Source organism: Lactuca saligna, chromosome 9 (genome assembly GCF_052625555.1).
Source record: "Lactuca saligna cultivar CGN05327 chromosome 9, ASM5262555v1, whole genome shotgun sequence".
Classification (NCBI taxonomy): Eukaryota; Viridiplantae; Streptophyta; class Magnoliopsida; order Asterales; family Asteraceae; genus Lactuca; species Lactuca saligna.
The window spans coordinates 153,669,405-153,682,094 of NC_136425.1; the positions used below are offsets into that span (position 1 = coordinate 153,669,405).

General features: G+C 35.4%; 1 protein-coding gene across 1 annotated transcript; it reads right to left on the reverse strand.

Annotated features, from left to right (window-relative positions):
- Nucleotides 1-6,037: 6,037 nt before the first annotated feature.
- LOC145017973 (G-type lectin S-receptor-like serine/threonine-protein kinase At4g27290) lies at nucleotides 6,038-10,407 on the reverse strand. The gene is made up of 7 exons (XM_078975915.1): nucleotides 8,947-10,407; nucleotides 8,732-8,866; nucleotides 7,867-8,027; nucleotides 7,447-7,657; nucleotides 6,838-7,075; nucleotides 6,539-6,689; nucleotides 6,038-6,448 (listed from the first exon to the last, which is right to left on the reverse strand). Exons 1-7 carry the CDS (start codon nucleotides 10,265-10,267, stop codon nucleotides 6,137-6,139), a joined length of 2,529 nt encoding a protein of 842 aa, XP_078832041.1. The 5' UTR covers nucleotides 10,268-10,407; the 3' UTR covers nucleotides 6,038-6,136.
- Nucleotides 10,408-12,690: the final 2,283 nt, after the last annotated feature.

The following is a 12,690-nucleotide window of genomic DNA, read 5'->3' on the forward strand; positions in this document are numbered from 1 at the left end:
TGGAAGTTTTTCTGTCCCGACCTCCTAAAAATAAATAATAAAAATAAAGTCAAAATTAGCCGACAGGATCTAAACGAAAGTTGTAGAGCGTAGCCTCACCTACGCGTGGATATAAAGAATTTCGAAGACGGAGTTCGTATGAGAGAGATATGAATTTTGGAAGTTTATTAAATATTTAATATTTTTTGGGTTTAGGTCATTTTTGGTCACTTAACTTTTGGTTCTTTGCTCATTTGGTCACTTAACTCTTTTTAAGTTTTAAAAGGTCATCAAACTTTTGGCTTTGTGCTCATTTAGTCACTTAACTTTTGTTTTGGTCACATTTAGTCACCAAACTTTTAAAATTGTGTTCATTTAGTCACTAAACTTTTAAATTTTTTTAAAAGTTTAATGACTAAATGAGGACAATTTTAAAAGTTAGGTGACTAAATGAGCACAAATCTAAAAGTTAGGTGACTAAATGTAACCAAATCAAAAGTTAAGTGACTAAATGAGTACAAAATCAAAAGTTTGATGACCTTTTAAAACTTAAAAATAGTTAAGTAACCAAATGAGAAAAAAAACCAGAAGTTAAGTGACCAAAAATAACCTAAACCCTAATTTTAATTCAAAATTTCGATATTATCCAGAGGGGAGTCACCGGACTCACCCGAAGTACGCCCAGCGTACTGCTGTACGCCCAGTGTACAACGAATTGTTACGAAGCCCAGCACTCGAGTACCTCCGATGACACAAGCGCTGACAATCCGAGGCGTACGCCCAACATATGCGTGAGGGTTCAGCCCTATAAAAGGGGATGCGAAGCCAGCTTCTTTTCTTTTACAAATTCCACTCTCTAGTTTTTCCTCGTTTAGCATGACATTTATACCTCGAAGCCCCGGTAATATTCTCGAGCCCCGAAGCAAGATCCGAAGCCCCGAGAATCCCGAAGAGCGTTATTCCTGAGCCGAAGCCCTGCCCGCGAGGAGCCTGGTTTTTGTGAAGATTTTCCAGATCTACGGAGAAATACTACTTCTACAAGTCGTAGTGCCGTCCGATCATCTTCTGATCAGGTGAGTGTGTAGTCACTTTCATTCCAACGCAATATTATGAAGTATTTTATATAAAATACGTGTTATGTGTATATATTTTGTTGTTATACGTGTGAGTGTATATTCACTCTCTTCTATCTCATAGATCTGATTTATTCTCTATGAAATACGTGTTATATGTGCGTGCCTCATCTATTATGTGGAATATGTGTTGATTAAAGCATGCTATACAGGTTTTTACACTATGTACAAAATGTATATTTTTTATCTACTAATATGTTGGGTAGAACATGGGTAGATAGTTGGTGTGTAATAAACAGATGAGAGGCCTCGGTGTTGTTGGTTTTATTCTAATCATTCAGCAGAGTATGGATGATGACCATGGACTATTCTAGACTGTCCTGTGGAGCACCAGCAGGCTCATTACCTGTAGGTGTTGTGAACGACGTGTTCACCGGTGTACTCTATCCCCCACATGGTTGCCTTTAGGACACTTATTGTTGAGGAAGCCCCTCTGTAGTGATGTTCGTCCCGATGAAAATCCTGAATTAGGTTCCTTATAATAGATGTCATTTTTAGGAACGTAAAGTGAGCATAACGGGAAATGGGTAATCGGGTTTGTGGTTGATTGGTTAATTAAATATAATTATTTATTGTGGGTTGAAAACCCTACATGCTCACCAGGCTCCCAAGCCTGACCCACTCAGTTTATTTGTATTACAGGAAGTGGCGCAAGAGCTTAAAATGGACAAGTCATCAAGTTGTTTTTGTTTACAAGTCTGTACATGTATATATTTGTTGAATGACTTGTAATGTTATTGTTTATGCTTTATGATCTGTATCGGAACATGACATCCCGACTTTTGATTATGAAATGAAATCATATTTCTTTATGAAATGTTTTGATAAATATCTATTTTATCATGTTTTGTTTTTGGGAACAAATTCCACATCTCCTTTAAAAATTAAAAGGATTTACTCTGAAAATATTTAAAAAGCATAAATGAAACCGGTCTTTTCTGGCCGAGATTTTGGGGATGTCACACCTTCTGGTTCCCAGATCTCGAATCAGCGGGTTTGGCCCGCTTGGCTGTCGGCTGAGACTGAGCTGGCCGCCGATCCCTATCCTGAGACTCAGCCTCCTCCCTGGCTTGGGTCTCCAGCTCTATCTCCCTCTTCCGGGAATTTTCCTGAAGCTCGACAAATGTCCGGTATGTCGAGTTCGCCACGAACTCACGTATATCCCTCATCAGAATGCTCAAATATCGGCTCATACGTGCCTGCTCGGACGACACGTGCTCTGGGAAGAACATCGCCCGCTCATGGAACATCCTCGTAATCACCGTAACAGACTTCGTACCCTGCTTGAGGGTCAGAAACTCCTGGGCCAAACGCTCCCTATCCACCTGGGGAACGTACTCATCTTGAAACATAGCAGTGAACCTCTCCCAGGTCACCGCAGCAAGCTCAGCAGACGTAAAGTGCGCAGTCACAAACTTCCACCAGTCCTTCGCTCCCAAGCAAGGCTGGTTCAGCGCGAACCAGACTCTCAAATGCTCTGGAGATAAGCAATTAAAGAAACACCCCTCTATGTCTGAAATCCATCTCATCGTCGCGATCGGGTCCTGGGTCCCATCAAACTCCGGTGATTTTGTGTTGCTGAGCTCTCGGAACAACAACGCATCACCACCCTGCGGCCTAGTCGCAGCTATAGCTGCAGTGGCCGCAACAACGACGGCCTCAGAAAGAGCAGCGTATCTCTCATCAAATGTCTCCATCAGAGTGGTCTTGATAGACCTGAACATCTCTGGTATCTCTGCCCTGATGTCCGCAGCCACCTCCTCCTGGATGATCCTACGGATCTCCTCATCACTCGAACTGCCGATCACTGGTGTGTGGTGTGTCCCAACCATGATCTCCTTCTGAAATACAACATAAGAATATTAGAGACCCTTTTCGAGTATATTCACACTCAATAACTCCACCCTACTCGTTCCTTGGTGCCCAAAGGATTCTTACTTGGACTGCGTACCAACCCGGTATCTTCAGTAGTACGGGCCCAATACTACCGTCCATACTGCATTGGCATTCATCCCAAGTCCTCCTCCTTGAGCCTCAAATCCCAAGTACTCTACTCTCTCTATCATGTGCTACTTACTAACAAAACTTTCATAAGCACCTCGCTGCTATCTAAATCACTCTTAAGCATCTCTAGCAACAAAATCCCTAGACTAAGGCATTATATATCAGGCCACTCTAGTCCTAATAAGAATACCTAGTCTACTCTAGCATACATATCGTAACTCATCATATAGCATACATAATATATCTGATGATCATTTATTATGAGGGTATTTTGGGAAATCACCGTTCGGGCGTTGGCTGATCGTACACACGGCTCTGCTCTGTTTCTCAAGACTCTTTTTACTCTTTTTCAAAAATATTATTTTTATTATTAAAAATTTCCTCAAATCCCCAGTTTGAGTTCAGATACGCCCGAAGATATATCCGAATCCCTCAAACCAAGGCTTTGATACCAACTTGTAACACCGTAAAAATTTGAACAATTTTTCACTTTTGTAACCCATAAAATATCATTTGAAATCATAAATAAAACACTGTATCAACATTGCATTAGTACAAAACCCAAGATCAAAGTACATATAAAAACTCTAGTGTGTGTGTGTACGAATCATGTCGGCGCCTTCCTGCTATCATCACTGGTACCTGAAACACATAACACATAACACTGTAAGCATAAATTCTTAGTGAGTTCCGCAAAATATCACTCTAACACATAATAGCCACTCGAGGCTGTAACTTTGTTGACCCTCAGGTCTATGTGTCTCAGTGGGGCCCTCCAGCCCCAACTCTCTATGGTCACTCTGGCCCTAACTATGTGGACCCGAAAGTCCTAACTCTGTGGACCCGAAGGTCCTAACTCTGTAACTCTGAATCATGCATAGCACATATCACAATAAATCATAGCACATAAATAACATGCAATTACACTGGCATATAACTCTAAAATACTCTATCACATAACTCTGTTACCATACTAGGTAAAGTATAGTGAGAAGACTCACCTCGCTTATCTCGGTAAATATCTGTCTCGGAATAAATGTGATCTAGCCTCCAGCTAATCACACAAAGTAATACACTCATAAATACAAGTGAACTCAACCCTAATGGTCAACAAGGTCAACGGTCAACTTTGACCTCACTCGGCGAGTTCGCTAGAGCGACTCGGCGAGTCTATACGTGTCCACTGACCCCCCCCCCTTGGATCCTCTCTTGACACGCCGAGTACTTCTCTGACTCGACGAGTTTCACCTGGTATAAATCGCGGGGCCACCACGACTCAACTCGCCGAGTCTCAAGAACAACTCGGCGAGTTCCGGCTTGACTCAGTCCCCCCCCCCCCCCCTTGACTCTCTTGACTCACTGAATCGACCCCTCAACTCGACAAGACCACTCGCTGAGTGTTTACGGGCAAACTTCATGCTACTCGCCGAGTCTATTCTTTAGACTCGACGAGTCCATGCCATGCATAAACTCAAACTCACTTCTAAGGTCAGATCTATTCCATACAATCATAGATCTGGCCTCTCCAAGCATGATAATCACGTAAAGTCCAAACCTTGGTGCTCAAACAACAACTATTTGCTCCTAAATGATGTTTTAGCCCCATATATCATAACTCTTGGTCAAAACTCCCATGAATACTCATAAAGCTTAAGGAATAAAGCTTCTCTGGACCTTTATGGATCCCATTTCAAGTCTCATCACAAATAGGGACTAAATGGACATCAAATCTAACCAACAAAGGGGTCAAGAAACCCTAAACCCCCATGTTCATCGTAATAACAGAAAAGGAAGCTAAAATATACCTCCAAGATGATGCTCTGAGCTCCAAAATCGAAGGATGTCCACCTCCCTTGGCTCCTCTTAGCTAGAATCTCCTTTGCCTTGCCAAACCAAGCTTCAAAAGTCAACAATGGCTTCTTACCTCTCCCAAAACGCTCAAAAGCTCTTTAGGGTTTCTCTCTGGGGTTGGTGGCCGCAAATGACGTCCATAAGCCCCTTTAAATAGGTCTCAAACCCTAAAAATTAGGGTTTCATTTAACAGCGTGGACTCGCCGAGTCTCCTCACAAATACCAAAAATAAAAGAATAAAATAATACCTGGGAATCCGAGGTGTTACAGATGTGGAACGTGCTTTTGGAGTTCTGAAGTCGAAATGACACATAGTTGAGCATGCAACACGACCATACCAGTTAGACGTTCTACAAGATATTATGTATGTATGTATCATAATGCATAACTTGGTGGTTGAAGATAAAAGACGAAACATTGCGGAGTATTGGGCTTCGGAGCCCAGACACATGTCATTTCAACCCGGGACAGCGGAATATTTACATAGGGTCATTCAAGACGCACGAAAACACAGACAATTTCGAGAGGAGTTGGCTGATTTTATGTATGATGAAAAAGAAAACAAATAAATTAAGGGCAAAATGTAAAAAAATTTTAAATGTTATGTTTTCGTAATGTTTTATTAAATGTTTAATTAAAAAATAGGTTTAATTGAAATAACATGTTTTAATTAGTTAATTAATTTTGTTTAAAAAATAAAAAATTTAATCGAAAAAAAATTAAAAAAAAGAAATGATGACATGGAAAGTTAAAGATGTTATAATTAGTTGCCCATTTCCTCCGTTTGGTGTTATAACACCATAATGACATGGCATGTGAGGTGATAATTTTTTAGTGCGAAATCATCCATTAACTAATTGTCCACACTCACTGGTCTAAAAAGCTTGTTCTTTGTGTCCAACTTTGTTCCACCATTTTTAGGTGGGACAAAAATTAATTGTATTAGACTTATTTGACTTGGTCAATGTCTCATCTTATGCTTGTTCGGTCCACACCAAACACCTACTAAAACAAGATTTTTCTATTCGGTCCATATTTGTTCCATGCACCAAACGCTATCTAAAGAATAATTTTTGCAAATATTATAATAAATTAATTATTCAAAAATTTAAATTACATTAGCTTCCTGACTCTTTGAGTTTACAAAAAAATTTAGAGAGATAAATCAACTATCTAGCATTCAAAATCGAAATGGTAAGTTCATTGGTTGAATCTTTTCCATATGTACTCGTGGAATAACTAGTATCCGTTGAATTTTTTTCGTAGAAGAAACCTGGCAACTTAGGTTGAGGCAATTCACCCTCACTACTCCCCAACATTAGAACCACAGTCGCCATTGTTGGTCTGTCTTCAGGTCTCTGTTGCACACACAACAACCCCACATGGATCGATCTCATCACTTCCGATAAATTCATGGATTCAATATTAATACATTCTTCAACCAGTTCCAAAGATTTCCCTTCTTTATGTAATCCCCATGCCTGAAAAAAAAAAAACAAAAAAAAAAAAAAAAACGCATTGAAGAAGATGAACAGTGGTTAATTCAATTGAAAGTTGAAACAAAAACTAACATGTCCGATAAGATTGTGGGTGTATTCTTTATGAAAGAATCCTCTGTTTTTCTTCCCACTCACAATCTCCAGCATTACAACACCGAAGCTAAATACATCTGATTTGATCGAAAAGATTCCATCTCCTGCATATTCTGGTGCCATGTAACCACTGCATTGAATTTATTGGTTAAATTTAAGAAATTTTATTAAATTCGGGTATTATATATATATATATATATATATATATATATATATATATATATATATATATATATATATATATGTGTGATTGATGATTGATGATTGATGATTCTCACTATGTTCCAACGACTCTGTTTGTGTTTGCTTGTATTTCATTTCCTCCGAAGCTTCTTGCCATTCCAAAATCTGATATTTTTGGGATCATTTCATGGTCAAGTAAAATGTTGCTGACTTTAAGATCTCTATGGATGATTCTTAATCTTGAATCTTGATGAAGATAAACAAGTCCCCTCGCAATTCCTTTTATGATCTCAAAACGAGTAGCCCAATCTAGTTTTTTGCTTTTAGTTCCATCTGTAGGAGGTTTTACATCTAAAAGTTAATAAATGTATTTACATATATTTGTTTATTATAGAATCCCACTTTCAATTTTTTGAATACAACATTGTATTTTCTTTATTGAAAGTACAAAAGAAATGAACATAGGATGCTATAGTCAAAAAATAATTGAAAATAAGTTGTTATTTCTAACATTTAACCCTTTTTTTAAGGTATTGTACTTGAAAAATCTACCCAAATATAAAAATATATTGTCATTATTTTTAATCAAATTAGAACATTATACTTTGAAAAATCTACCCAAAAATAGCAATGGTAGATTTTTTTTGTATACAATGATGTTATAGGAAAAAAAAACAAACAAAAGTAGGATGCTATAATCATACCAAATATAAAGGAGTCGAGGCCCTTGTTTGACATGTATTCATAGACCAACATTTTATCTGCTCCCTTGATGCAACAACCTAAGAGCTTTACAAGATTTCTATGTTGCAATTTAGAAATACAAATAACTTCGTTCTTGAATTCATCAAGCCCTTGAGTTGAAGTTCTTGAAAGCCGTTTTACTGCTACTTCTTGTCCACCTTCCAACACGCCCTGAAAAATACCTTTGAGGTAAATGCTTCTTTCTTTTCGACTTAATGAGTTAAGCACTTAATATGGAAAAACGATACATGGTTGGTTCTTTTGGACTTAATCTGGGTATAATAACTTAATTGGTTAAAAACAAAGACCTCGCTTAATGCGTTAAATATAGGAATATCTATTTATATATGCATCGAATATTAGGTTATGCATTTTTTTACCTTATAAACAGGTCCATAACCACCCTCTCCAAGTTTATTGTTATCTGAAAAGTTTTCTGTGGCTTTATCTAATATAGAAAATTCGATCAATGGTAACTCTAAATCATCTTGTGAGTTTTGGTTGTTGTCAGGATCATGTCCATGGTCTTCTTCTAGTAGCTCTGTTAAATAGCGAATGTCAGTTGAAGTTTATAATTGGAAATTTTGTGAGAAATAGCAACGTACTTTGCTTTTTTAGTGGGTAATATACCTTAGTTTTTACCTAATAACAACATGTGATTTTATATAGATTTTTCATTTGAATTTTTACAACTTTTTTGCTTATTTGGCATCAACCTCTTAAACCGTTTTGTTCAAGATAAATATTATTATTTTAGTAGTATAGTTTTATAATAAGATTTAAAATATTAAACAAGTTAAATAATGATTGATAAGCCATATGCTTGAGAAGTCTCGTTTTGACATGTAAATACATATATATAGTATCATTTATTATGATCTCTTTTATAAGTTATATTTGTCTCGAACTAAAAAAAACACGACTAAACTAAATATCGTTTACCTTTAGATTGAAAATACTGACAACCACCATTTAAAATTAACAAAATATAAAATATATTTTCTTTGTAATTATGCAAAATGCCAATTTATCTCCAATTGGTTGAGCATAACTCTATTATCATCTACACATGGGGATACACCCAACTAAGTTAAAAAAAAATATATTATAATCAATAGAAAGATATTATAGGTAAAAGTTAAAGTATATTGCGTAGATTGTTAATAAACACAAAACATGTTACGATTTTTAGTAATTTGAAATTCAATTCAAATTTATAGATGATTAAAAAACCAAAATAGTTACCTTGAATTGGCTTCTTCCTCCTCTTCAATCCATAAAATACACAAACAGAAACTAGTATGATCAATAATAATATCGATATTACAAGGACAGAGATCTCTACCCTTCTCTTAACACTCGAGCTTTTACCATTTATTTCTGCGATAACAAATATTTCATGTTAAAACAATAATCAAAGTAATTAACGAAAACAAACTAAAATTAATTAATTTATTTACCTCCTAATTCCGATTTTGGCATTCTTATATAAATATCCTGTCCATTTTCTGTATATACTCTGTTATCGATAAGATCCCCAAACCATAACAAGCATCCACTTCCACTTCCACTTATATTCTGAGTCGCATAAGCACTACAAGAACAGTTCTTCTTGCAAACCTTCTCACATTCATCAAGATTCATACTCTGGTTAAACCTCGACCACCGTGTGTCAGGCAATTTCACGTCGGAATACTTCTTAAACCCTTCCTCCGCCCCACACTCCAAACGGGTTTTCCGGCGACACCCTTGACTAAAATCCGCCACCGCCCATTGCTCCTGTGACACCGGCTCAAACCCTTCCAGACACCCACAAGCTGGCGAGTTGTCGATATTGCAGCTCCCGAATGGACCACAGAGATTGAAACGATCGCAGTTATCAGTCAGTGGAGTTAAATAAAGAAACCATTCTTGTGTTCTTTCGATCCATAGCAGCCGTTCGACGCTTCCGGTGGGTGTTACGATTAATTTAGTGATTACTGAAGTGTTGATAAGTTCGTAGTGGTAATACATTTCTTTTTCATCGAGAACAAACCCAAATCTGTAGATCGGGTTTGGTTTTAAGTTAGGCTCTCCGCTGAACCTAACGCCGTTCCATGGACCTGCTCGGAAAACGAGACCGGAGTTTTTCCAGAGGGTCAGCTGTGGGTATCCTTGAGTATAGATCGACACAGTAAAGTTGCCTTCGGAAGGATCTCCGTCGCTCTTCCATGACGTGAAGTTTCTTTCGACTCCGGTGACTAGATCCTTTCCGAATTTCATTCCGGGAAGAAACGTGTTCGTCGGAAAATCAAAACTTTGCCAAACAGGATTCCGATTCTCCACGTCGTCAACGTCCCGGATGATGAAGTTACCGGTATCTAAAAGGTGAGCTACCGGATTTCTTACTGATGAATTTTTCGACGACCAAATGAGGTCGCCGGTGGCGGAACGGATCACCAGGGTTCCTTGTAGAGTGAGAGACAACTCGCCGGAGGTATTGGTGAGTGGTGTGTTCCGGTTAGCGACCCATATAACTGTTCCAGATGAAATTCTCTTGTACCAGATTCCGACGTAGCGGTTTGTGGAGTTGGCTGGGCTGAAGAAACCGAGCTCGAAGGTTTCTTGAGCTGAAACGATGGTCTCGCCGCCTGGTTCGTCTCTGATAGTTTGGTTTGCAGAGATGGTGTCTATCGCCGTGGTACAAGTTACCAATGCAGAAAGTACAATGATGCAAAACCAGAAGTTGGTAACTTGTCTTTTTTCCACCATTGATGCCAGCGTCATCCACCAACTTCTCATCAAATTGAGTCCTAATCATTTCTCCATTTATATTTCATATATGGTTCGATAAGATATCTTTGAATTGAATTTTCATATTTTCTTTGGTCTTTCATGGCGATCGGAATGTTGACTGCAAGGAGTGTGTGATGATTAAATGTCTGAAAAGTCAAGCTGCATTTGTTTTGTTTTTGCCACTTGACTTCGTCAATTTATTTAGGGGTAGATATGTAGTGATGTCTTTATCTTTAAATGTCATTTGTCTTAATTCTATTAAAAATTGTTCTCAATCTTCTCAAATTTATAATTGTTGCCGTTTATATATATATATATATATATATATATATATATATATATATATATATATATATATATATATATATATATATATATATAAAATAAAGAAAACAAAAGATTTTATACATATCTCTGTTTTAGCAAACATATTTGCCATATACACTTTCTCCAATTTCTGGTTTTTTAGTAACATATCTATTTTGATTTAAATTTAAATAAATAAATAAATCAAACATATTCCAATAGGATAGTATTTTCTAAATCATTGGAGACTATCATTCGTCTTATTTCTTATAAAAATTATTCTCAATCTTTATATTGTGAATCTGAGCACATTCACATTTAAATATGTCAATGAGAATCTGAACAGATTTACAATGTGAATAATAATAAGTCAGATTCACATTGTGAATATTAAAATTGAAATATTTAACAGTTCATATTCACACTGTAAATCTGAACTGATCGAAGTTTTTTTTTAATCGTTGTTGATGTTAATTAATAGAAAGCAAAAAATTGAAAATTTTGGTATAATTAGTTTTTTCTTTTTTTATAAAAATAAACTTACATTGTGAAAAAAAAACAACAAAAAGGAGTCGGTTTTTTTCAAAGAAAAATTGTTTTTTATATATCAAAATGAATCTTTATAGAAAAAAGATGGGAAATCGTGAACACTGGTACATTCTTTTTTTTTAATAAAAAACTTGGCTTAAACGAATTTAAACGAAAAAAAAGGTGGGTCTTTGGTAAAAAGATGGGTTTTATGGTATAATCCGGTATATGTGCGTCCAATTTACAAGTGTACATCCATTCTTTTGGCCGTTGATCGCTTTAAATTTTGACGTTCATGATTGGTTCCTTGGTTCCTTGTCAATAATATATGGAAAAGTGAAAATACCCTAAGGGTATATAAACTTAGGTATTCAAACTCACGATAATACGTTGTTTTGTTTTATATATTCATTATAATGTTGTTAAACTTCAACCTCAAACTTGATTTACATTCAAGATTGTTAATTTTTCACTATTATCTTCCTTTTACATCACATCTTTTTGCCGAACACCTACTAGGTTATGTATATATTATAGTTGAAAATAAAAATTATGTAAACTGAAGATAAATATGAAAATTATAAAAAATCTTGAAAATATATCAAGTTACAAGTTAAATTATAAGAACATTGGACAATTACAATATATATATATATATATATATATATATATATATATATATATATATATATATATATATATATATATATATATATATATATATATAGATTCAGTTTCATTTGAGACCATTTTAATTTTGTGAGACCATGATACCAAAATCTAAAAATAACTTTAAAATGCAAAATAAAATGAAAAATCCAAAATTTCTTTTTTTAATTATTATATTTGGAACTTTAATTACCTAAAAAAAATTACCGTTTTTTAAATACGTGAAATATTTTAATAGAATATTACATTGTAAATATTCTAATGTGGATTTTTAGAATGCTAGAATATTCTACTAGATTTGTCAGATATGTAGAATATTCTAATATTCTATTAGAATATATAAAAAATATATTTTTTTTTTTATTTTTTTGGTATTTTTTTTTTTTTTGGAAAATATAAATTCCAAAAATAATATTTGAAAAAAAATCAAAAAATTTCAATTATTTTGAATTTTAAAAATGTTTTTTTTATCTACCAAATGAATGACTAGAATTACATTTCACGATCTCACAAAATTAGACTGTCTCACGTAAACCTAACCCTGTATGTATAAGTTGAAGGAAAGAAAGTGATCCCTGAGATAGAGGTGTATATTGGTGCGTCGTGAAGACGCCAAGCTTGAGTTTCCTACTCCTCACGACATTTCGGTGCGTCGAAGAAACAAGACTTGCAAGGTTGCGTTTCAAGACTTGTATATGGGCTTTTCTTCGGAAGCAATAATGGACCAAATGTTATCTTTTGACTAAATATTGTTAAAATAGGTTTTGTTTCATGGTTTTACGGCTAGGTAATATTTTGTTTTTCCATATTAGAATTCATAAGTTGGCTTTTTAACTATTTTTATCATCGTGTTCATGTATTTTTGTGGGTTTACATTGTAAATTAAGTTATACATATACAATAAAAAAAAGATATTAGACGTTAAC

What these genes read in the sequence shown, in the direction of transcription:
- LOC145017973 (XM_078975915.1), bottom strand. Translation starts at nt 10,267, where the DNA reads ATGAGAAGTTGGTGGATGACGCTGGCATCAATGGTGGAAAAAAGACAA. An exon ending in GCCAAAATCGGAATTAGGAG is followed by an intron (nt 8,867 to 8,946) that starts GTAAATAAATTA and finishes TTGTTATCGCAG; the next exon opens with AAATAAATGGTAAAAGCTCG. An exon ending in GTTATGGACCTGTTTATAAG is followed by an intron (nt 7,658 to 7,866) that starts GTAAAAAAATGC and finishes GGTATTTTTCAG; the next exon opens with GGCGTGTTGGAAGGTGGACA.